Source organism: Polyodon spathula, chromosome 40 (genome assembly GCF_017654505.1).
Source record: "Polyodon spathula isolate WHYD16114869_AA chromosome 40, ASM1765450v1, whole genome shotgun sequence".
NCBI lineage: Eukaryota > Metazoa > Chordata > Actinopteri > Acipenseriformes > Polyodontidae > Polyodon > Polyodon spathula.
This window is the reverse complement of record NC_054573.1, coordinates 2461678-2486167: the sequence shown is the minus strand read 5'-3', so window position 1 is coordinate 2486167 and position 24490 is coordinate 2461678. Positions and strand designations below refer to the sequence as shown.

Sequence of the window (24490 nt, the reverse complement as noted above, 5' to 3'; positions counted from 1 at the left end):
GTTGATGATCAGTGATGGAAATAAAACTCCTATTGCACAGCAGTGTGATCCAGTCCAGGTTTTACTGCTACCAGCTTGATCAGCCCCAGTGTGTCTAGGCAACAAGCTCAGGTGTGTCTTATTATTAAACTCACAGTGAGACCAGGAGTGGATCAAATTGCTGTGCAGCGGGAGTCTTATTCCCATCCCAGTTTGTAATATAATGAGATGCGCAGACAGGAAATATTAGAGGTGACGCTGATTTTAAAAAGTTTGTGAAGGTCTGTAATCAATTGTCTGTACTGAGTGCAGTGTAATCATGACAAAAGTAATGTTAAATAAACTGGTGCGAAGACCATCACCATTTTGTTTTATATGTCAGTCAAATATTTTAATATACTGTACATTTTTTAATGAGCTGAAATAATCTAAGTGACAGTGTCAGCTATTAAAGAAATGAATTAAATAAACACTTCTGCATCAGGATCTCATATATATATATATATATATATATATATATATTATATATATATATATATATATATATATATATATATACACACACACACACACACACGATTATTATTAAAAATGACTCCTCCGGCTTGTTAGATAGGAAAACTTCATCGAGTTATCTGCTCTTCCTTGGCAGGTTGAAGGGGGGGGGGTCGTTTACAAGAAGAGAAAGAACGACAGACGGGGGGGGGGGGGGTCGTATCTAGTATTTTTTTTTTCTTTTGAAGAACAAAACACTTTAGCAATAAAAGGTTTCGTTTTGTTGTTGATGTTATTATATGACTTTGTTGTCGAGGCGTTGCTATGCAGTAGGGGTCTGTTGCTAGGGGCCCCGGCCGGCCGCTGATCCGCGGTTGCTAAGGGCTCGGTTTCGGTTGCTAGGGAGCGGGAGTGACTCCCGGATGTGTCCCCCCTCCTCTCTCAACATGGCGGCTGCGAAGTGAAATCGGGAGGCGGTTTGGATGGATGTGTTTCTCGGGCGAAAAAACAAACCAAAAACAAAACAAAACAAGTTGGTGGCAAACTTGCACCGTCGCTCTGCAACGCCGTGACGAAGGAGAGAAAGGCACAGGTACGGGAACCGACTTAACTTTTGTGTTTTTGGGAGGAAAACGCGCACAACTCGTAATAGATTCAGTTAATTAATCTGGAGACACGCTGCTGTGGTAAAACCGAAATTAAAAATAAAGTTAATAATGGGTTATATCGGGAACCGAGTCGAATTTGACAGGCAACTGTTGTTATTAATAAAAAAAAAAAAGATGTGAAATTACTAAAGGGACCTCGAGTCCTTAAGCAAACAAAAAACACACTTAGCTGTTTATTTAGGTCAGTTCAGTTCGTTTCAACGTGAAAAAAAACACGATAATCAGTAATTAAATCCGCGTGTATATGTATACTTAACCCCAATTGGTTTACAAATAAATGCAAACTTGTTTGTGAGTAGAATTTCGTTTTAGTGCTGTATCAGTTATTTATTTGTTTGTACTAGTTTTAATAATAGCGAGTGTGTGTCCCTTTTTATTTCCACAGTCAGCCTGCAGCCACTCTGTTAAAATTAGTCCTGCCACACACACACACAAAAAAAAGGCGTTTTTATTTGGGTCATGCGCCTTAAGAAAATCCTTACAATTGAAAGAGGAGCACGTTATATAAACACAGTTGAATTTCACAAGCCTGTTTTGATTGTGAGGGACACGAATATGTAGTGTTGTCGCAGCATGAGACTTTTTTGGCCAACCTAAAACATTCAGGCTAACAGAAGTGTGTGTATGTGGCTATATATATATATATATATATGGTCCTTACACTTGGCAGAAGTTCTGCCTCTGTGAAAAAGTAGGCTAGAGTTTTTTGACAAATGCATTTTTGATGAGCTTTGCGATACTTAAACAGGTCCTAAGAGAACCTAATTATAAAATGTAATAACATTTAAATCATATTTTTTTAGTGACATGTGGAAACAAGTTAAGTGTGTGTGTGTGTATATATATATATATATATATATATATATATATATATATATACACACACACACACACCATTTTAGGATTTAGGTGAGTATTTTATGTTAGATTTCGGAATGTCACATTTTCAGATGATCAGGTTTTTCATTAAGGATCTGGGAAAACTCCGAAGCAGCGCTGCGCAATTCAGTGTTAACGTGACATCACTCAGCAGCTTTCATTGGACGTCATGAAGCAAAATGAGTTCATTCTACAGAGGGGGGCGACGGGTGCAAAATTTTTGCCCAGAGCTGCAGACCTTTACAACTGTAATTCTATTGCGATTTCCGACACTCAGTAAGAGCTGTGTTAAATCTGTTTCAACGTGTGGGTTTTAGATGCACGCAACAGACAGTGTGAGTTCTCCTTGTCTTTCCCCTTTGTTGCAGCGCAGTTTCCCAAAGCCCTCATTTAGTTGCTTACAGGTCCTGCTGCTGTGCGTAGTGAGGAGACCGTGCAGCTAAAATGCTGGCCTCCGTAACTCAACAGTGCTAAATCTATTAAGAGGGTTGCAGCTAATCTTAGATTTTTTTTTTTAGGAGGTTGTGCTGCTTTCGTTTTCACTGCTTGCCTTTTGAAGGCACGGTTAATGTAGTGGAGGGGGGGTGGATGATTACAGTGCAGAGAGAAGCAGCGCTGCTGAGAGGAATGTTGTCCAGGATGATGTTTGGGGGGGGGGGGGGGGGGAGTAGCAGCAGAGATGGAAGTGGACTCCCGTTGCATGGATCTATCCGTGCTGCTGCTACAACACTTCTGCGATGGTTCTGCCCTAGCGGGAGCGAAACTGACTTCTGATGGGGATAGGCGGCTTTTATATGTTACAGGTCCCATGTCAGGCGCAAGCGGAGCCTTTTGAGTGTGTGTGCTAGAATACAAAGGCGCTTTGTTTTATTATTTTCTTCCTTTTCTATGCTGTCGTGGCACGGATCAGTGAAACCCTGTCATTGTGTCCCTTTGAGCTCCTTCCTGTTAATCTGGAGTGCAGTTCTGCAGCAGCTGGGGAATGGTTTGAGCAGACTGTCTTAATTGTTTTAAGATAAAGCACTTGTATTGAGTAACTGGTTACAAACTCCCCCAAACGCTGAGCGTTTGGATATTTTCCACCGATCCAGATTAGCGCTAAGGAAATAACTCTTCTTGCACAGCAGTCTTGTCCCCAGTAAGACGCCCCCATTGCACAACAGTTTGATCCATTCCTGGTTTTGCTACGAGTTTAATAAGACACACCTGAAGCTACTGTAAGCAGGGATTAAAACAGTAGCCTGTTATACTATGTAAGCATTGCAAAAAAACATTTACACAGCAGTTCAAAACACACTTATAGTTTGTGGGATAGAAAAAATATTTTATTGCCTGTAGTGAGCTGCATGACTGGAGGTCTGTTTTAAGTCACCTTGGCGCAGCTAAATACCACCACTTTTTAACTCGCAGGGATGGGAATAAGGCTCCTATTTTGCACAGCAGTTTCATCCATTCCAGGTTTTGCTTCCAACTTCATTAGCCACAGTGTGTGTAGGTAACAGGCTGTTTTCAAAAAGTCCATTTTGAACAGGGTCAGTATTTCATACATGAAAGGGTTGACTAAAAGATTTGTAAGATCGATCACTAGAACAGAGTATTCAGTCTTTTACATTCTTTCACAGAGATGGAGTCAGAAAACAACTCTCTCTCTCTCTTCATTACTAACAGACCAGACTGCCCTGCGAGTTGATTCCCCCTGGGTTTGGTCTTCATAATTGGGCTAAATACTCCCGGGGAGCCCCATTAAAACAAGAGGAGGCTGTGTGGTCCAGTGGTTAAAGAAACAGGTTTGTAACCAGCAGGTCCCTGGTTCAAATCCCAGCTCTGCCACTGACTCGCTGTGTGTGACCCCGAGCAACCTCCCTGTGCTCTGTCTTATGCTTAGCTCACTCACCCTACTTACTTTAGCCCCCTGTACTGAAACCCATTACTGCGCTGAGGCCTTATGCCCGTGTGGATTTGAGAGCAAGTCCTCATACACTATAAACAAACATGTTTTGTCGTGCAGTACGGTACAGTAGACATGTCTCGTATTTAAGTGTGTGGCTCAGCTTTCCATTGTAATATCAGTGTGACCCTGACAGACAGAGACGGGCAGAGAGCTGTGAATGTTTCAGTGCAGCGTGACGGGCTGGGCTGGGGAGGGGGCTTTGTGAGATGCCTGTGCAGGGTACCGGCACATTCCTCGCATGCCTGCGCTCTCCTGACTTCACTCTTCTAGCTTATCTTTTCCTCTCCCACGCTCTGGAAACAATCTCCAGCCCTGAAGAAAGCGACCGTCTGTCCTGATGCTTTCTAAAGATGATGCGTCCTTCAAAACGGAAAACAGCAAGCCTGATTGAAATCCGTCCAGCCACCCTCAAAAAAAAAAAAAAAAAAAAAAAAATACTAATCCTATCCAGGTCGAGGCAGTAAAATAATTAGCATGAAAAGTAATTGAAGTCTTATCAAAACGTCCGGATGACTTAACAAAGGTTAAGAGCTGGCATGCTAGCATCTATCTTAACCTATCAGTGACAGCAATGTTATAACCATCCCCAACGCACACACTTGGTGCTCGTCATTTTTTTTTTACTGTACTTTGAAAACGTGAAACTCAAACGAAATCTGTTTGTTTTGCCACAGCAACATTCCTCCCTGCATTCACTTGCTTCCTGTGCTACAGATAATGGGGTACTAGCTGCACGCAGGGAGCGCCTTTAACCCTTTCATTACTGCTCCGCGGACGTTTTGTACTTTAATGATGGATAATTTTAGAGACTCGATTACTGGAAGAGTCCCTGGGGCTTCCCCAGATTCTAACCTGCCTAAGGAAAGTAATTCAGGAGGACTGAGAGTCGGCGCGCCCATTACCAATTGAGGTGCTGGCAAGTGCCCTTTTATTGAGTCCGATATTCGGGTTTCACGCGAATCCTGCATGTGTTGTTGTTAATCAGCTTTTAGCAAAGTGCATTGATTGGTACAGGTTATGTGTTAATAACATTACATAATAATAATAATAATAATAATAATAATAATAATAATAATAGGAAGTGAGAGACTGGAAAATGTTAATCTGTGTGTGTCAATAGCAAAACCCTGTTTTTCTTGTTTGGGTTGAGCAAGGCTAAGATATTAGGTGTTTTAGAAAAAATTGGCTAGTTCTCAGGCTAGTTTTTAAAGGAGCTGCGTTCTGCGACAGAAAGAAAGCCCAGCATACACGAGAAAACACGTTTCTGCAAAAACTGTCAGGAAACGCTATCTTGATTCGCCAAGGGCAAAATGTTTCTGAAATTAGAACCCAAGTCTACTCCGGGAAAACATGTTTCCTTGTTTCTGGAAACACGAAGACGTCCAACATGTACGAGGAAGCGGTTTCTGTCTCCTATTATAAACTGGGATTAGGACAGCTGCCTTCTCTTTGCAAATGAGAAACCACACGGTCTGGTTTTAGGCGCAAAGCCTTGTGGCAAGTTTAATTTCCCTGGAAGGGTGTTGCATACCCTTAACTAGATCTCTCGCTCAGTCTCTCTCTAGCTCTCTTTGTCTCTGTCTCTCTTTCTGTGTCTCTCGCTTTCTCTCTGTCTCTCTCCCTCTCTTGCTCTCTGTCTCTCTCGCGCTCTCCCTCGTGCTCTCTTGCTCTCTTTGTCTCTCTCTGTCTCTCTCTTGCTCAAAAAAAATAATCTTGTAGTGAATTAAACCCGTTTCTTTGACCCTCGTTAAAATGCAACAGCATTCAAACTCAAGTCCCTTATTGAGTGTGCCAGTCAGGCATAAGTAAAGGATCCACAGGAAAATGATACAGTACTACTAATCGACACATGATTTTTTTTTAAGGCTTGGTTAACCAGTGGAAGAGAGCTACTTTTCTACAGTATCTGTTGTGTTTTCCCAGTGTTCAGAAACTCTGCTTGCTTGCTTCTATTTCTGTTTCTACCCATGCTGCTCAGCTCCCAGCATATTCCCCTTTCCTCTTCCAGACTCTCACTACAGTTGTGTGGAAGGCCAGTTCCGTAGCTCTGCTTGCTTGCTGTGGGATTGGATAAAAAAGCACAATGCTTTGTTTTGAATGCAGCTTCCTGATTGGCTGGAGCCTGGGTCCTGTGAGTGAGTGTTCTGTAGACTCGGTGTTCTTTGAGGGGGAGGGGGAGTTTGGGAAGTGGAGTCAGTTACGCCCAGGAAATATTTCTAACCCAGTGAACTCCTTTGTGTCTTTCTCATCAACATGAAAATGGGAAGAGGCAAATGTGCTGTCCTCTCTGTCTCTCTATCCATCTATCTGTCCATCTATATCTATCCATCTGTCCATCCATCTATCTGTCCATCTATCTATCCATCTGTCTGTCCATCTGTATCTGTCTATCCATCTATATCCATCCATCTATCTATCCATCTGTCCATATCTATCCATCTAAATTACAAATGTCCAGCAGAACCGCTAGTGACTCGCAAACCCGTTTCTGGAACCAAAGGTCTGCCATAATTACCAAAAAACAATACATCGATAAAATTATCTACACCACAAACAAAGTTTATAATTTTTTTGTATTTAAAGTGCTGAGTGAACAGTAGCAGCAACTACGCGAAGACACAGAGTAGATTTTCTGTTTGTTAAACACGTTGCACGTGTAAAACACAACATCAGCTGACTGCACTTGCACCCGCGTAGAACTACAGATCATCCCATGAAGAAGGCTTTGTGTAAGAAAATTGCACGAGGCATTTAGAAATCCAGGTTCTGGTTAAACAATCACGCTCCTTCCCTTGCGCAGGCAGGTATTCCTTTTAAAGTCTTCGGTTCTTTTGGCGCACTGCTGTGAAGTTACGCACAGGCCCCACAATTAATACAGCCTGTTGATTTAGTTGCTTCCAGCGTAGAAGTAGTTGTTTAATTCCATTGGCCACTGTAATGAAAATATTAGCACTTAGCTGTGGCATTTCCCAAGAGGGGCACAGCCTGCCCCCTGTGTATCTGATTGAGTTTAGTTTAGTTTTATAGGAGGCTGTGTGGTCCAGTGGTTAATGAATTTTGTGCTGGATCTAGTCTTTGTTTTTTAAAAAAGCTTTTTATTAGTAAATTGTGTTAATTTGGTATGTTAGTACCCTAAAAAAAAAAAAAAAATTAACTATTTTAAATTTATCAGCGGATAAATATTATTATAAAATATTATTATTATTATTATTATTATTATTATTATTATTATTACAATTGAAATAACAAAACGTGTTTAAGTCACAAAAGTTCAACGGTTAAGTGGAGGATTTGAAAGCTATACTCTGATTTTGATTGATTTATTTTTTATTGCAGCATTTTTGTATCAACTGATTGTATGTAGTGGTGACCCCTGGGCTGATTTTCCGCAGAGCTGTAATGATATTCTGAGCTAATTGCAGTACTGTCACGAGTGGATGAATGCCTGCGAGTCAGTCGCGTCATGTGCACTGTCCCTTTAAATCTGGGGACGGAGGGGCGGGGCTTTCTCTGCTCTCTCTCCCCAGTGAGGTCATGAAACTGGGCCGCTTTGCAAAACTATGGGAATTTGAGGGCTCCACTCGTGCCCTGTTTAGTGACAGCTGCCTGTGCATGCATGCATGCATGCATGCATGATTGATTGAGTGGCTCGATTCTCAACGATTGCATTGTACACTCACTGGACAGATGTTTATAAGCAAGTATAAATCTGGATCGTACATAAAACAATGGGTTGGGTGCGTCGCTCTAACGGAAAATGACTAGGAGACGGATAGATCTTTGTTATATTTCAGTGGTAAGTCGTTTATTGTCTGACACATGCGTGTTTGTTTTGAAGCTTCGCTTTATTGAATTATTAAGGGATTGAGGATTTGTGATTCAGTATTAGCCCTCCTGGTTGTAGTCGCAGTACAGCCTGGCTCCCGTAGGATTAGTTATTTGGCTACACAGCCAAATAACACCCAGAAGAGCACCCAGAAGAGCGCTGTGTTTTGAAAACTGGTTTAAAACCGCTTTCATTTTGAAAAAGTGTTTGTTAGAGACGGTGATCACGATCTATGCGGCAAACTTTGTTTTTTTAATTAACGAAACTCAAAGCAAAGCAGCGACCAAACTAAGTTTAGCAAGTTTTTTTTTTTTTTTTTTTTTTTGTCTCTCTTCGGATAAAACAGAAATTTAGGTCAATTGCAGGTGATTTCTACAGAAGCGGCAGTTGTTGATGAAGCAGAGTTCAGCCTCGAAGTCTGGTGTAAGTCGCTTTGGATAAAATCGTCTGCAAAGTGACTCGTTTAATAATTTTATAATGCATGCGTCCTGCTAGCTAAACATTTACCGTAATCTCCATCGTTGCACAAGTCCTGCCCTGCCTATCAAAACGCCAGGCTGCTGAACACCGCGGATTGACGCTTGGATTTCTCTCGGTACTTCGTGTCTTGTGCGCAAGATCCAGCGTGACATTGAAAAGGTGGCACTGTAGCAACGCAAGTTGTGTAGTGTTAAAACACACACACACACACCTACACACACACACGCACACACGCTGTATCAGATCTGCGAGAAACAGTCGCCTTTTAAAATTGATCAGAACCGCGATCCGGTTTGAATGTTGTACTGTACTATGCAATGTGCACGATTTGAACTGCGGGTTCAGTATGTGAGTAACAGTGCGGTTCATAGATTGGGAGCTGAATATTTCATGCATGACAAATCGGGGAACGGTACCTTATGGTTTCCTATAAGTTACCGATCTTGGGTGTCGCGCAATGCGCTCGGACCCCTTCACCTCCTTTTTTTTTAACTAGATGTTTTTGTGGATTTGTTTAATTTGAGATGCACTGCTGCTGTAGTGATCCAGCGATGGGGTTACTAAATAAAGTTTTGTTTCAGCTAGAAGCCCTGAAACAAAAGTAACATTTCCTGTTTTCTATGTCAATTATTATTTCAATCATACGTCAAATTATATATAAAAAATAGATAATAATCATTCATTGTTTTGTTAGTCATTATTTGCTGTTATTGCTATGTAGTTTTCTGCAATCCGTCATAAATTTATATTTTTGAAAAATGTATACAAATAATTAATACAGAATAAGAACATTTAGGAACGATAGGAACACATTCGGTCCATCAGTGCTCCCCCATGTTCCTAGCGGCTGACTCATCTCAGGACTTTGAATGTCCAGGACGTGATCTCTGGGAGCATGGAGGCGGTTTCTCTATGTCAGTGTTTAGTTTTGCGTATTTATTTTAAACTGTATCTCGTTTGACATCGCAAGCTTCCGTACAAACAGGAAACAAGTGCTTGTGGCAGCAGTGTATTTTTAGGCGAAGCTCATGATTAAGTACCTTGTTTTGTCGTTTTTTAAATTCCAATAAATCTACTTTCTGATGATATTTCAGTGGCTGGTGAAACGTGCCTTTAGACTGTTAACCCACGCCCTATAATTTGATCATGACTGTTACAATAAAAATCAAGTCCTGTCTCTGTCAGTTTGACATGCACTTTTATGTCTCAGGGTCTGGACTTGTCCGGTTGCTTGTAGCTGGTTGATCTCAAAACGTTGCTCCAGTTGGATCTGGAAGGATGCCAGTGATTCTGCATCAACAGCCAATTCCATCCCCTCGCCACTCTCTGTTTAAAGACGTGCCTCCTGCTGTCTCTAGCGTCTCACTTAATTTCCACATCGTCTGGTTAGGTTTTCCCTGCTGCATTTAAAGTATGGGTTAAGGTTTAAGGTTTTAAAGGCGTTTGCTTCCAGCAGGTTTGCGCTGAAGGAATGTGGAGCGCAGCAGCACAGCCCTGTCTCCAAACGCCATGTCGTCTGTCAAACTCTTGTTTCTGTTTTTTAGGAAGGGTGCCAGCCTCTAACGCAGGGGTCAGACTCCATTACTGGAGGGCCTTCTGGCTTTCGTTCCAACCCGAGCTCTCAGTTTGCTTACTGGGTCTAATTCGTTGATTGATTGGATAAATGTAACTCTCTTTCTCCAGGCGTCAGAATTGAATCAAGTTCATTCTGTAAATCCAAGACCTTGAACAAAATGTTACACACGTCCAATTGAACAATCAGATCAGTGAATTGAATTAAGAGCTTAGGCTGGAATGAAACGGTTTTTGAAATCGGACTAAAATAAACTTTTTTTTTTTTAAGGTTTGCTTTCTGCAAGACTAAACCACAGCAGATTATTTATTTTTCTGAATCGATGCAGAGTCTCTCCTAACTGTAGCCCAGGTGAAAGTGCTCTGGGGGAAAATGACATCTCTCTCTTATTAGCAGTTGTAGTTAACAAGAATCCACCTTTTAACACCACACCTGAGGCCATACCTGTCTGCCCAGGTACATTGAGAGAGAGCCCCAGCGCTGTACAGGTCAGCTGGCAGTTTGTTTTACTGTCGACACCTGTGCACAGGTGAGTGATGGCCAGGTGTGTTCTCGGCTTTTACAGCAACGCAGCACACCTGCCGAATGAAAAGCGATTCACTTGCCGGCTGCAGCCAGTGTCTCCCTGGCAGGGTAGGTTCAGACACTTGATCCTTTTTAATAGAAGAGGCGGCTTGTGTTTTCAGCTCGCGCTACTGTGTGTCCGAAGCATTTCGTACGCAGCTGTGCCTGGGAGAAGGTTTTCATGCGACTCGCACCTTTGGTAATGTGTAGTAAGATCGGGGAAGGTGCATTTCATTCCTAGTGAAGAAACAGCTGCTAGGATTTGTGACATCTTGCTGCTTTTCTTTAGATGGCTCTAAAGGTGAGTGATGCGATAGGGTTACTGGTGTTGCATGGAACCCGTTGTTTTAGGGTGGAGCTCCCCACAGAAGGTGGGTGCTGACTGTCAGGGGAGGTGCACGAGTGTTGATCAGGCTGCTCCCCCCCCCTGCAGGACTGATGTCCACGCGCCCAGCCATGTTCACAAAGAAGAAGAAGCTTCGCATCCAGATCTCGGCGCCGTCCAACTTCGAGCACCGCGTGCACACGGACTTCGACCAGCACGAGCAGAAGTTCGTGGGGCTGCCACGGCAATGGCAGAGCCTGATCGAGGAGTCGGCCAAGCGCCCCAAACCACTCATCGACGCCTCCTGCATCACCACTGTGGAGCCCCGCAAGGTAAGGGGGTGGGGGGTTCGGGCGTGGGCTGATTTTAAAAAAAAAAAAAAAAAAAAAATTAAATAATAATAATCTGTTTGTTTAAGCTGTTGTCATTTTGAGATTTGCCTGGTGTTTTTCCAGGACAGCTTGTCTGTTGTGAACCAGACAATAAATATACTGTAGTGAGGACAGGGAAATAAGACTCCCACTGCATGGTGGTTTGAATCGCTCCAGGTTTTGCTGCAAACTTAATCGGACACAATATGCAAGATAAACTAAATTCTATGAAGACAAATCTGGAGTGCTTCGGGCTGTATCTGCAAGACCCAAGAGACTCCCATTCCACAGAAGATTGCACAGCATGGAACCGCTGTTTCTAGAACGAGGAACTAAAAAAATTAACTTGTGGGTGTTTTATAATGTCGTCCCCCCCCCCCCCCCCCAACAAAAAAAAAAAGTTTGAAATTGCATTGTTATCTTCTTGAAGTGCTTCAGACTCGCTTTGTCCCTGCTGTTGCACCAAGTCCTACAAAAAGAAAAAAATCAGCATCTTAGATTTCACTAAGATATGTGTGTGTGCGAGAGACAGAGACCCACAGACCATTGCTGTTGTGGGCGTGTTGTGTCTTTATTTATATAAGATCACAAGCTATGACAAACATTTCAACAATATGGGAAAAAATCACAGCTGTCAGACTTTGGGATGGTCTGTCTGGAAAGGGAGAGAGTCGGGGTGTTTGGGTTTATTTTATAAACACATTTAGCCCAGGTTCCTAGGGGATTGTATTGTTTATCAGATCTCGTTTATGCATTTGGTGTCCTTTGCATGATGTGAAAATCTTGTTACATCAGGGATGGAAGGGACTCTCCCATTGCACAGCAGTTTGATCCAGTCTGAGTTTAATAACACACCTGAGCTTGTTGCCTATAAAACCTGGAATGGGTGAAACTGCTGTGCAATAGGAGTCTTATTCCCACCCTTGTAAATCTTCATTTAAACTTCTTTAATGCATTTCATCAACACTGAAAACACTTGCAAAGTCAAACATTTGTATACTACTTGTAAATCTTACATGAACATTACAGAATACAGTTTCAGCAGCGTTTAGTTCCAAAACTGGAGTGTATATTAATCTCCCCTCTCTCTCTCTCTCTCTCTCTCTCTCTCTCTCTCTCTCTCTCCAGGCGATCGTCCGCGGCAGTAAGATCTCAGTGGACGGCGCGTCCCTCACATGGCTGCTGGACGAATTCGAGACCATGTCTGTGACTCGCTCCAACTCTCTCCGTCGGGGCAGCCCCCCGTCCCAAACCCGCCGGGACTCCGCCACCTCTGGGGGTCACGAAAACGGGGAGGCAGCCATACCGAGACCCCCTGGAGAGAGAGGTGGGGGGGGAGGAGGAGGGGAGAGGCAGAGACAGGGAGGCAGGGAAGATCCAGACAGGAGACCCTCTAGACCCCAGCAGCAGCCACAGCCCAGAGGGCAGGAGCCCAGCTACAACCGGGACAGACCACCGCCCCCGCCTTCCAGAGCAGAACCGAGCCGGAGGCAGGACCGGGAGGGGGGGAATCGCCACCAGAGCCAGCCGGGGGAAGAGGACCGGGTGGTGAGAAGGGACACCGGGCAGGAGAGGAGGCCCAAGTCCAGCTACACAGGCCCAAACGCCAGCAGCCCCCAGTCCCCCCGGGATAAGCGTCCGCTCTCCGGACCCAGTATCGGGACACCCAGCCTGCCCGTCACAGACGGGGTGATGAAGACAACGCAGCAGTCCGGGAGACCCTTCAACACGTACCCCCGAGCAGAGACCGACGCAGGGAGGGGCGCAGGCACCTTGGTAAGGGGGGTGGTGGGGTTTTGATTTTTATTTTTTTAGTTTTTAAGCAGACTTTGTTTTTTAAGTAGAAAAGTGTGGAGTGATCTAGCAATGGGTGTTTTAACGCTACCAAAAAAAAAAAAAATTTTTTTATAAGAAATAAGACTCCCGCTGCACAGCAGTTTGATCCCTAACTGGTTTCACTAAGAGCTTAATAGTAAGACGCACCTCAGCTTGTTACCTAGACACGCTGGGGCTGATCAAGCTGGTAGTGAAACCTGGACTGGATCACACTGCTGTGCAATAGGAGTCATATCTCCATCCTTGGATGAGCCAGCGTTAACAAGTCTGCTCCTTGGTAATGTTTGTTTATTTTTTTAAACACCAGCCCAGCAGCAAACCCCACGAAGACCCTTCTCACAATGGGCCCTCCAGCCAGGGCAGGGACCACAGGGGCCACAGCAACCCCAGCACAGGCAGCAGAGGAAGAGGAACAGCTAGCGGGGGCAAAATACCCCAGGGGAAACTGCGGGCGACCCCACCTGAACATCATTCCTCCCACCCTGGCCTGGGGCCGCACCCCTCCAGGGGGTGGTGGGGGGGAAGGACCCAGGAGGAGAAGTCTGGGGGGTGGAGGGGTCTAAGCCACCACCCCCGCGTGGGGGAAGGGTCGGAGGGGGGGGAGGAGAGGAGGGTCGGGGGAGGGGTCTCCAATCCCCCCGGCCAGGAGCCCCAGCGCGTCTCTCATGAGCAGTTCAGGGCGGCCCTCCAGATGGTGGTGGATCCAGGGGACCCCCGAACGTACCTGGACCACTACATCAAGATCGGGGAGGGCTCCACGGGGATCGTGTGCATCGCCACGGTCAAGACCAACGGCAAGCTGGTGGCCGTCAAGAAGATGGACCTTCGCAAGCAGCAGAGGAGGGAGCTGCTTTTCAATGAGGTACAGCTGCTGCACCTTGTGTTGTGTGCAAGAGGGGAGGTTTCATCATTTACACGGCATTGCTGGTTTGTGTTGTTCAGTCCTGCTTAATTGTCGACACCCTCGAATACCGATGCGCCGTTATTGGTTTGTTCGGATCGAGCTCTCCACTGAAATCAGGCGCCGACAATCAGGTGAGGGTCGCTGGTGTCGATCGGGCTGATTCACCCTTCAGAGGGAAACAAAGAGACAGCTGCTTGTTCTCTGTTACAGCTGTGGCCAAAAGTTTTGCATCATCCCGAATTTTGGGATTGAAACATCATTTAAAAACAACTATGTGAACATCATTTTAGATCTTTTTATTTAAGTCAAAAAAACTGCAAAGTTATTTCACTGAAAAATAATCTACACAAAGCTGTAATAGTAGTACAGCGAGTATATTTCATGTTAGATTTCGAAATGTCACGTTTTGTAAGTATATGGGGGGAAAATTACAAAGAGGTGTGTAATTGAATATGTTGGCAAAACGTTATTCAGCGGGGTTCATTCGAACCAAAATTAGTTCCTTCTGATAGGGTGATGCAAAACTTTTGACCATAGCTGTAGTGCTGCACGAATTGATTTATTCAATTACGCGTTCAGTGCTGTCTCTGTGCATCTCAGGTGGTTGTAATGCTGTCTCTGTGCATCTCAGGTGGTTGTAATGCTGTCTCTGTGCATCTCAGGTGGTTGTAATGCTGTCTCTGTGCATCTCAGGTGGTTGTAATGCTGTCTCTGTGCATCTCAGGTGGTTGTAATGCTTTCTCTGTGTGTCTCAGGTGGTTATAATGAGGGACTATCACCACGAGAATGTGGTTGAGATGTACAACAGCTACCTGGTTGGAGATGAGCTCTGGGTCGTCATGGAGTTCTTGGAGGGCGGGGTCTTGACTGACATCGTCACGCACACCAGGTGAGGGAAACCAGCACTGCCAGTACTGTACTGAGGGCAGGAAACTCGCGCTCGCCCTGGGTAAATTCCTGACCATTGCAATATTAATAATAATAGACTTCATTGAAGGGAGTTCTGAACCCCAGGACTGGGTGCAGCAGCAGCAGCAGGGCTAGTGTGAGTTTCTAACCCTGCTCACCAGTAATCATGGACTACCATCAGTTAATGTTTGTTAAATCCTGGTTTATAAATCCACAAATCTGACATGAACTAATTTATTTTGGGTGCTCACAGCAGTACATTTTGAGCCCTGCTAGGTGGCGCTGTTGTGCAAGAAAAATCTCTCTTATTTTGTTATCCAAACTTTCTAATAATCTACAGCTGTGGCCAAAAGGTTATTATTACCAAGAATTTGAGTTGAGACATCATTTTTAAAAAAAGGCTATATTAACATAATCTAGATCTTTTTTTTAACTTCATATAATCAAAGAAACTACAAAATTATATTAATTCTAATGGAAACCATAATAGTTGTACTGTATTTTAGGTTGAAAATGTAAAATGTTTGTCAGCTTTTCCTTAATGTGGAAAACTACAAAGCTGTGTGTAATTCAATATGCTAACGTGACATTATTCAGCAGGTTTCACTCGACTTCATGAAGCAAAATTAGTTGATTCTATAGTGGGGTGCTAAACTTTTGGCCAGAGCTGTCTACGGAGTCTATTCTAATGCAAACCCCATCTTGCTGTTTTTTGAGGTTTTTTTTTGCAATAATACGAATGTCAGTTAGGATTACAGTGCTGGAAATAAACTCCTGTTGCATAGCAGTTTCACTCACTCCAGGTTTTACTGCAAGCTTGATTAGCCATGGTCTGTATAGGTAACAGGCACAGGTGTGTCTTATTATTAAACTCATAGTGAAACCTGGAATGGATCACACTGCTGTGCAGGGGGAGTCTTCTTCCCCCGCGTTGGCTGACGAGTCTGGCTTGACGATTTTGGTTCGTTTAACCTTTCTTCAGGATGAACGAGGAGCAGATCGCCACGGTCTGTCTGTCTGTCCTGAAGGCGCTGTCTGTCCTTCACACGCAGGGCGTGATTCACAGAGACATCAAGAGCGACTCCATCCTCCTCACACACGACGGCAGGGTAAGGGCTCCGACTTGCAGCAGCTGCCAGACCAAAGCAAGTGCAGAGAAGTGTGATATCTAGAGAGAAATGCACGGGGGTAGCGTGTGATGTGGGAATCTGATGCCTTGCCACCTACATACCCAAGCATCCCACCCTGAGGTGGGTATTGGAGAAGAGAGTAGGGCTGGAATTCCTTTGTTTGACGAGAGCCCGCCCTGGCTGGGGTCGCGTTGTGTTGCTGACATGAACGAGCTCGTTCCAGCCGGCCATGTGTTACCGGGAAATATTAACTGGGCGAGCCCATTGCTCAAAGAATTGCTCACCAGTTGTAGAGAGTAATGCATGGGGATAGTGTGTGATCTACGTCGTTTCTTTCTCATGGTTTCGGAAGGCTCTGATTTTTGCATTGATAGCTGTGGTTGGATGTATGTTCTTGATAAGTATTTTTTGTAACAATTGTAAATCGCCCTGGGTAAGGGCGTCTGCTAAGAAATAAATAGGAGGAATGCATGTGTTCTGTCTCGCTCTCGCTCTCTCTGCCTCTCTCTCTGTTTCTCTCTGTCTCTCTTGCTTTTTCTCTGTCTCTTGCTCTCTGTTTCTCTCTCTCTGGCTCGGTCTCTTTCTCTGTCTTACTCTCTCTCGGTCTCTCTCTCTGTTTCTCTCTGGCTCAGTCTCTCTGTCTCGCTCTCTCTCTCGGTCTCTCTCGCTTTTTCTCTGTCTCTCTCTCTGTGTTTTTATTAATGTCTCCTCTCTCCCGTCCTTTCCCCAGGTGAAGCTGTCTGATTTTGGGTTCTGCGCTCAGGTCTCTAAAGAGGTGCAGAGGAGGAAGTCTTTGGTCGGGACCCCGTACTGGATGGCTCCAGAGCTCATCTCCAGACTGCCGTACGGTCCAGAGGTGAGTGACCCCGTTTCCTGTGCTTGCTAGTTGTCTTTCTTCCTCAGAGAAGTGGCTATCATTCTGCACTCATGTACCATATTCTATAGAGCAGAGGTGTCAGGCTCCAGTCCTTGTATTCTCAATTCACACTTGATCTAATTATTTGTTTGGTTGGATGTGTGTAATGTGTTTATTTATTTATTATTTTTTACAGTTGATGATTTTAAACAGTGCGCTTGATTCAGGGGTGCCCTGCTTCTAAAACCTTGTGAGGCCTGGAGAGAGGTGTTGAGTGTGTCCGATTTTAACAGAGCGCTCGGCTGGAGCAAAAGCCAGGAGACACTGTGGAGCTTGATACCCCTGCTTTAGACAGCTGGTTGAAACCACTGGCTCAGGGATGGAAATAAGACTCCCATTGCATAGCAATGTGATCCATTCCAGGTTTCACTGTGAATTTAATAAGACACACAGCTGAGCTAGTTATCTAGACACACAGGGGGCTGATCAAGCTCGTAGTAAAACCTGGACTGGGTGACACTGCTGTGCAACAGGAGTCTCATTTCCAGCCCTGCAGTAGGTTGCGTTTTCTGCTGTGTCTGTGTGTCTTCTCAGAAAAGGGAAGCTGGGCTCATTGAGTTTTGTTCATGCTAGAGTTTCTGTGAAACGGACAATTGAGCAACGAAAGTGCTGTCACAAGGCTACTCCTACTCTTAAAGCAGCTGGTGCCTGACCTGATCACATGGCTAATGCATGCTCTGCCAGCCCATTTCCTCACTTTTCATTATTTCTTATTAATGATTACACACAATTCCCCTCAGAAGTCGGTGTCTCATAAGATCCATGCACTGTAGTCACGGGATATGAATAGACAATTTATAGACAAGACAAGATTCAGGACATGAGAGGTTTTTGTTAGTCTTAGCCTGACATGCTATGACTGCTGCTACTGATTCTACCACTCGTCTCTGGAAATCCTACAGACAGCCCCCCACGTAGGTGGCATAGGAGCAAAAAAACCAAACTGAAATACAGAAACATACTTTTTTTTTTACTGAGACAGTTTGGCTTCAAGCGGGTTAAGTTTTACAGAACATCAATCAAGCAAGCAATCCATTCTTAAATTTAATTTATCCCAGGTGACTTACATGTGTTACTGGGCAATACAGGTGTTACAATGCAAGATTCATCTATAAATACAGTGTAGTTTCCAGCAAGTGGCACTAACACTACGTATTGTCATAGTGCAAGGATAGTGCATCAGCTGAGGAACCGTCTTTCCAGTGAGACGTTGCTGGAAGAGACTCTGCAGCTGATGCATGGTTCACACACCCTAGTCTCTGTAAGTCGCCTTGGATAAAGGTGTCTGCTAAATAAACTAATGATTATAATCCTGTAACGTGGTGCTGAGGTCAGGCAATCCATCTGTAGGGTAGAAAGCGATTATTGCCGTGATCGCTCTAGTGTTTCTGTAACCTTCTATCAACGGTGCTGTGTGCTTGTCTCTCACCCCTCTGCTCACCCCTGGTCTGTGTGTGTGCTGCCCCCTGCAGGTGGATATCTGGTCCCTGGGGGTGATGGTAATCGAGATGGTGGACGGGGAGCCCCCCTATTTCAACGAGCCCCCCCTCAAAGCCATGAAGATGATCCGCGACAACTTGCCCCCGAAATTGAAAAATCTTCACAAGGTGGGTAGAGTCAGGGGGAGAGGATGAGTTCATTCTATAGGGTGACGCACAACTTTATCCACAGCTGCACATTTTAATACACCAGGAATTTCATGTTTAACATATAGTTTCCAAATACACGGATTGCACACAGGCTTGCACTGAATTCCAGTTTCTTTTTGCCTGTTTGAAGGTAGTATAGCATCTTCCCTTCAGTCTTGCACAGAGATTCACTGCAGTTATCTGAATGTGTGTGTGTGTGTGTGTTGTGTGTTGCAGATCTCTCCTTTGCTCAAAGGCTTCTTGGACAAATTGCTGGTTCGAGACCCCACCCAGAGAGCCACAGCCAATGAGCTGCTGAAGCACCCGTTCCTGACCAAGTCGGGCCCGCCTTCCTGCATCGTCCCACTAATGAGGCAGAACCGCCAGTGAGAGGGGCGGAGCTTGGTGTGACATCACTGACCCTGTAGGTCGATAATGGGGGCGGTATCAAAGCTGTCACGGACGCACGTACCAAGGGGCCAAAACAACTTGGAAAAATAAGAGCCACAAGTATGAATTCAGGTAGCTCGGATAGACTGGATCTCCAAGCAGTTTCGGCTACCGCTATTTCAGTGTCTTTTCCTGGAGATGTTTCATTCCTTTTTTTAAAAAAAAAGATTGTGGTGACCAGCACAAAACAGCGTTGCAGTGAAAATGCCACAGCTCATTTTTGGGGGATGCTGTCCTCCTGTCTCTATCCCATAATAAAACAGTAGAGCTACATTGGAGAGGTCAGTAGCGATCCAGCGCGGCTCTTTTGTCATGCCTGGGAGCTGAAGCAATCGCAAGGACAAAGGAAGTCTTACTTTACATGCAAGTTTCAAACAGGTGCTTCTCGATGGGGCTTGGCCAATGGTTACTGTGACTGACTGAGAAAGCTACAGAACTTGCTTGGTTATTAAAAATTACAGAATACGTTTATCGTAATGACAACTGGATAGATCGCTCGAGGGTGTGTTTTAATTATTATGTTTTAATTCATTTCTGTGACACTACTGTCTTATATAGAGGGACAAAGCCACCAAAATCAAAAATACTACTGATTGCAAAAGGACGACCAATTAACAGCCAAAGTCTATATTAAGATATAATGATATTTATTATATAATATTTTTTAATAAGTTATATATTGTATATATTCTTATATATAACACAACGCAAATATATATTAGTTTCTTTAGACTTCATTGTGTAATAGATAAAATTTTATTATTATTATATATTTTTTAGGAATAGTTTTGTTGTGTTTAAGGAAAGAACACAACGCAAGATAAACACTGGAATTGTGGTTTGTTGTTTTTTTGTGTTTTTTTTTTTTTTTTTTTTAATATAAATATTATAAAAATATATCTGTTTGTTTTTTTTAGCCAGCACTGTTTCTTTGGAGGTTAGATGTTGCATAAGAAAATGCATTTTCTTTTCTTACTGGGGCACGTTATCTTTTAAATAGGAATGTCGGGTCAAGTTGTCTTTAAAGATCCTGTCGTTATAGTCTCTCTGGGCGTGTCCCTTTTGTGCTAGAAGGTTGTAAAATTAGACTCCCACTTCACAGCAGTTTGATCCATTCCTGGCTTTATTAAGAGTTTAATAAGCCACACCTGGGGCTGATCAAGCTGGCAGTAAAACCTGGAATGGGAGAAACGGCTGTGCAACAGGAGTCTTGTTCCCATCCCTGCTTCTCCCTGTCGCCTATATTTTACACAGGAGCCTGGCTCTCTGTTGGAGCCACAGTGACTCTGGGTACGTGACTTGCCTTCAGTCCTCTCCATTGCAGAAGAGGGCTTCAGTTCAGGGTGACTTTGTTGGGTACGATCTGTGTTTTTGCCCCTCCCCTCCTTTCCTTTTGGTGAGCCTCGGGCAAAACTTTTGCCCGAATCGTATAGACTGACTGTCTTTCCCCATTTGAAATCAGCCTTCCCACGCAGCTGGCGATTTGTAGGTTTGTTCAGCCTGTCAATATGAACTGTGTTTTGTAATTGGGATTCCCAGAAGCTGTATAAGCAACCCGAGATATTCTTTTTTGTTTATTTTGTCTACAATTGTTTAAACATTGGACCAAGATTACACCCTCAGGGATGGCAGTAAGACTCCCATTGCACAGCAGTGTGATCCAGTCCAGGTTTTACTACCAGCTTGATCATCCCCCAGGGTGTGCAGATAACAAGCTCAGATGTGTCTTGTTAAATTTACAGTAAAACCAGGAATGGATCAAACTGCTGTGCAACTGTAGTCTTGTTTCCATCCGTGCCCCTTTATTTTTACAGTTTTAGGAAATCCAAAATTGTTTCTGTGCAGTTCTGTCGTGTGCAATCAAATCTATAGACAGCTTTGCCTTCTCATTGATTTTATATTTTTTTTTTTGTCGTTTTTGTTTGATAATTGTTTTTTATTACATGCATCGGTGTAGTTAGCATGATTATGTAAAATAAGAATTACAAGGATGTAATTGCATCAAGAGATTCTACTGAGACCATAAACTACAAGAATAAAGCTGAACTCGCCAGAAACCCTGGGAAAGTGACAACCTGAACTAATTCACTTCAGCCCCACAGCGATTTGAAAACAGGCTGATAGGCTTTTTTATGCAAACGGTGCAGAATAACATTGCACTTTTTTAAAAATATAATTTTGGTTTGGTGATCGTTCTATTGGTGAATTGCCTTGCATTACAAAAGCCTTATTTTCATATAGAGCAATTCAAAATGTCACATTTTTTCCGTTTCTCTGTTTTTCTTTATGTGGGAGGAAAACTCCAAAGCGGTGTGTAATTCAGCATGTCAGCATGACATTATCCAGCAGGTTTCATTTGACTTCATGAAGCAAAATTAGTTCATTCTATATAGGGGGAGGGGGGGGGGGGGTGCAAAACCTTTGACCGGAGCTGCGTTTCTGCTACTGGGTGGTGTGGACCACCACCCCAACTGGTGCGCTGGTTCTGTATTAGACAGGAACCTCACCGAGGTGGGGACGGTGCTGGTTACAGCAGGACACGGAGGCAAAGAAAACAGTTTTAATGGGACCAGTCTGAGAATCCCTCAGTTACACAGTCAAACTTCATTGACCGCACCGAAAAAGACTTCTCAGCGAAACTTTTTTGCCGTTTTTAATTTATTAGGTTTCTTTTGGTGTTCGGGAATTGAAAGTAGGTTAGTAAAGGCTAGTCTTGGGGTACGCTGGCAGTTAGGAATGGCGTGATGCTAAATAAAGCTTTTGAGACGAGCGGGTGTACCCTGGGTCTCCGGTCAAAATAAATCAGTTCCAACAGTATTGTTGTGATCTTATTTTGAGTGCAGTGACATGAATGATTTTAAAATAGTTTAAAAAGAAAACAGGAACCTAGGTGCCCAGTTTTATTAGTGTGGGTGTCATAACCACACTAGACTAAAAGTGGGTTTGTTGTTCCCCCCCCCCACCCCCCCCCCCCCATCCCTCCCCCCTCCCCCCCCACCCCCCCCACCCCAAGGTCCCCCCCCCCCCCCCCCCCCAACATCCTGAAATGTTCATCTTACAAGAGGAAAAACAAAATCTTTTAGAATGCAGTTTTTTTTTTTTTTTTTTAAATAGTTTTTACAAATAGTTTAAAAGAAACAAAACAAACAAAAACAAAACTTTGGTTTCATTGTGTGTGTTTTGTATTTTTTTTTTTTTTTTAAATATATTTTTTTTCTCTTGTGTGTGTGTGTGTGTGTGTGAGTGCCTCTTGCATATTAAGCATGGCATTCAATTATTGTACCCCCCCCCCCCCCCCCCCCCCCACTGTGTAAGCAAAGATTTTACAATGCCGTTCTTGATTATAAACTTAAAACAGAGATCACATAACTTGGTGCTGGAGTTCAATCAAATGTCAGTTGATTTTAGACAGACAAGACTTGCATAATAACTGAATAATAATTGACACACGCTGTCGTGCGGTTAGCTTACAGTTCTGTGTCATGTCTTCATATAAAGACGAGAATAGACGACTTCAGTTTTTTTCGGGGTGGCAATACGTGACAGAATTAACGAGGTGCTAGCCAGGCTGGCTGCAAGCCGGGGGGAGCGACACGAATCGGGGTCATTGTTATATTCGAGTCTGGCAGTGCAGGTTTTCGTGGTTGGAGAAGAGGAAGCTGCTTCTGTGTGTGTTGTTGTTGTTTTTTTTTTTTTTTTTTTAACTTTTGTTTAATGTTTAGATCTTCTGTCTTGATTAACTTGCTGAAAAAGTGGTTTCCTCTTCCTCTCTGATTCGAGACTGAAAAAAAACACCAAGCGAGCAGCAAGAGAGTCATGCTGACCTAATTTCAGCACCATCCGATTTATTCAGCCCGGGCTGTTTTCAGGGACCCCGATCCTCGCGAATCTTGGATTACCTACAGACTGTAATTTGTGCACTAATTCGGCTCCATGAAACCTGACAATTCTTGGATTTAAAAAAAAAAAAAAAAAAAAAAAACCCACCTAGCTCAAGCCTGGCTTACCGTCTTTGCAATTCTATTTTTAACGCCACTTACCTTCTTAAGCTCTCGTTTTTAATATGCGCTTCAAGTTTCGTTTCTTTTGCAGAATCACGCAAGCCCGACCGCATCTTTTATTGGTGCGAAACTCAAGATGGGAAACGGAAATCTATAAAACCAAAAGGATCAGAAACACACAGCCCCACTTGAGACATATCCCCCCCCCCACCCCCCCCCCCCCCCCCCCCCCCCCCCCCCCCCCCCCCCCCCCATACACCTCCTCTGTGCTTTACAAATACGAAGGGATACGAAAATGGTCTTGGAGATTGAAATGCTTCTGTTCCGAGCTTTACAGAAACCTTCCATGCTTTACCAGACCTCTCTGTGCTTTATAATGCTTCCCTATGCTTTCCCAGACCTCTCTGTGCTTTACAATGCCTCCCTATGCTTTACCAGACCTCTCTGTGCTTTACAGTGCTTCCCTATGCTTTACCAGACCTCTCTGTGCTTTACAATGCTTCCCTATGCTTTACCAGACCTCTCTGTGCTTTACAATGCTTCCCTATGCTTTACCAGACCTCTCTGTGCTTTACAATGCTTCCCTATGCTTTACCAGACCTCTCTGTGCTTTACAATGCTTCCCTATGCTTTACCAGACCTCTCTGTGCTTTACAATGCTTCCCTATGCTTAAACCAGACATTTATGTGCTTTATTACACGTTGCCATGCTTTTACTATGTGAGACTTTTATAATGGCTTACCTGCCAAGTTTAATTACTCAGCAGGATATTATTAAACCTTGTTGTAATTCGGCTTTCGTTGCTGACACACAACGTCGTTTCATTAAGAACTAGGTGTGCCTGTAACACTGTCTCTGCTGTACCCGGTACACAGTCATGACCTTGCAAAGCACACACAGATAATGCGAACAGTCTGTCACGTCAACCGCTTTTATAATGAAGATTTCAAAAACCTGCATCACCCGAGAACACTTACAACTCAATCACTGGGTTATATTTTGTTTTGCAATTCGGCAACAGCCAGGGGGACGATAACTCTGACGTCATTTTATTTCCTAGTTCCAGAGGTCCCAGAATAACCACCGCGTCAGACACTGGTCGACGTCACACCGGGGCGCTTTAAACTGAGAATTCCCCGTACTGTGACGCGGCGATGAAGTCACGCCTCTCCAGGGTGGAGTTTCAAACCCTGAAACTTCGAGGGGAAAAAATATATATATATATATAAATATACATACATATACATCTCTCGCCTCCTGCTTCCTGCTAAAGGTTTTTATTTCTGAATTGCCTCAGTGCAACACGAAGTGACAGCAAGCCTGACATGAGCAGCTTTCACTGTACGATGACTGGCTCATAACGAGAAAGGGTCCTGCGACAGCTACTGTACAGCGAGCTGTGCTTAACTTCTATAGCACCTTACCGAAGAAGTCTGTACTGTGTAAGTATTTCTGGCGTTTTTTTTTTTTTTTTTTTTTTTTTTGAGTACTGTACGCTTTTATACTAGTGATTGAATCTGCCTGTGTGTGCGTGAATATGGTGTGTATAAACGCGACCTGTAAATACAGTCTAGAAGCTTATCTAAAAAGTTGATTGACTATTA

General features: G+C 43.9%; 1 protein-coding gene across 1 annotated transcript; it reads left to right on the top strand.

Moving 5' to 3' along the window:
- The first annotated feature begins 890 nt into the window (after positions 1-890).
- On the top strand, positions 891-19488 carry LOC121304944 (serine/threonine-protein kinase PAK 4-like). The gene is made up of 10 exons (XM_041236393.1): positions 891-1066; positions 10849-11072; positions 12240-12887; positions 13255-13457; positions 13557-13809; positions 14607-14740; positions 15743-15869; positions 16621-16746; positions 18279-18413; positions 18672-19488. Exons 1-10 carry the CDS (start codon positions 961-963, stop codon positions 18822-18824), a joined length of 2109 nt encoding a protein of 702 aa, XP_041092327.1. The 5' UTR covers positions 891-960; the 3' UTR covers positions 18825-19488.
- Positions 19489-24490: the final 5002 nt, after the last annotated feature.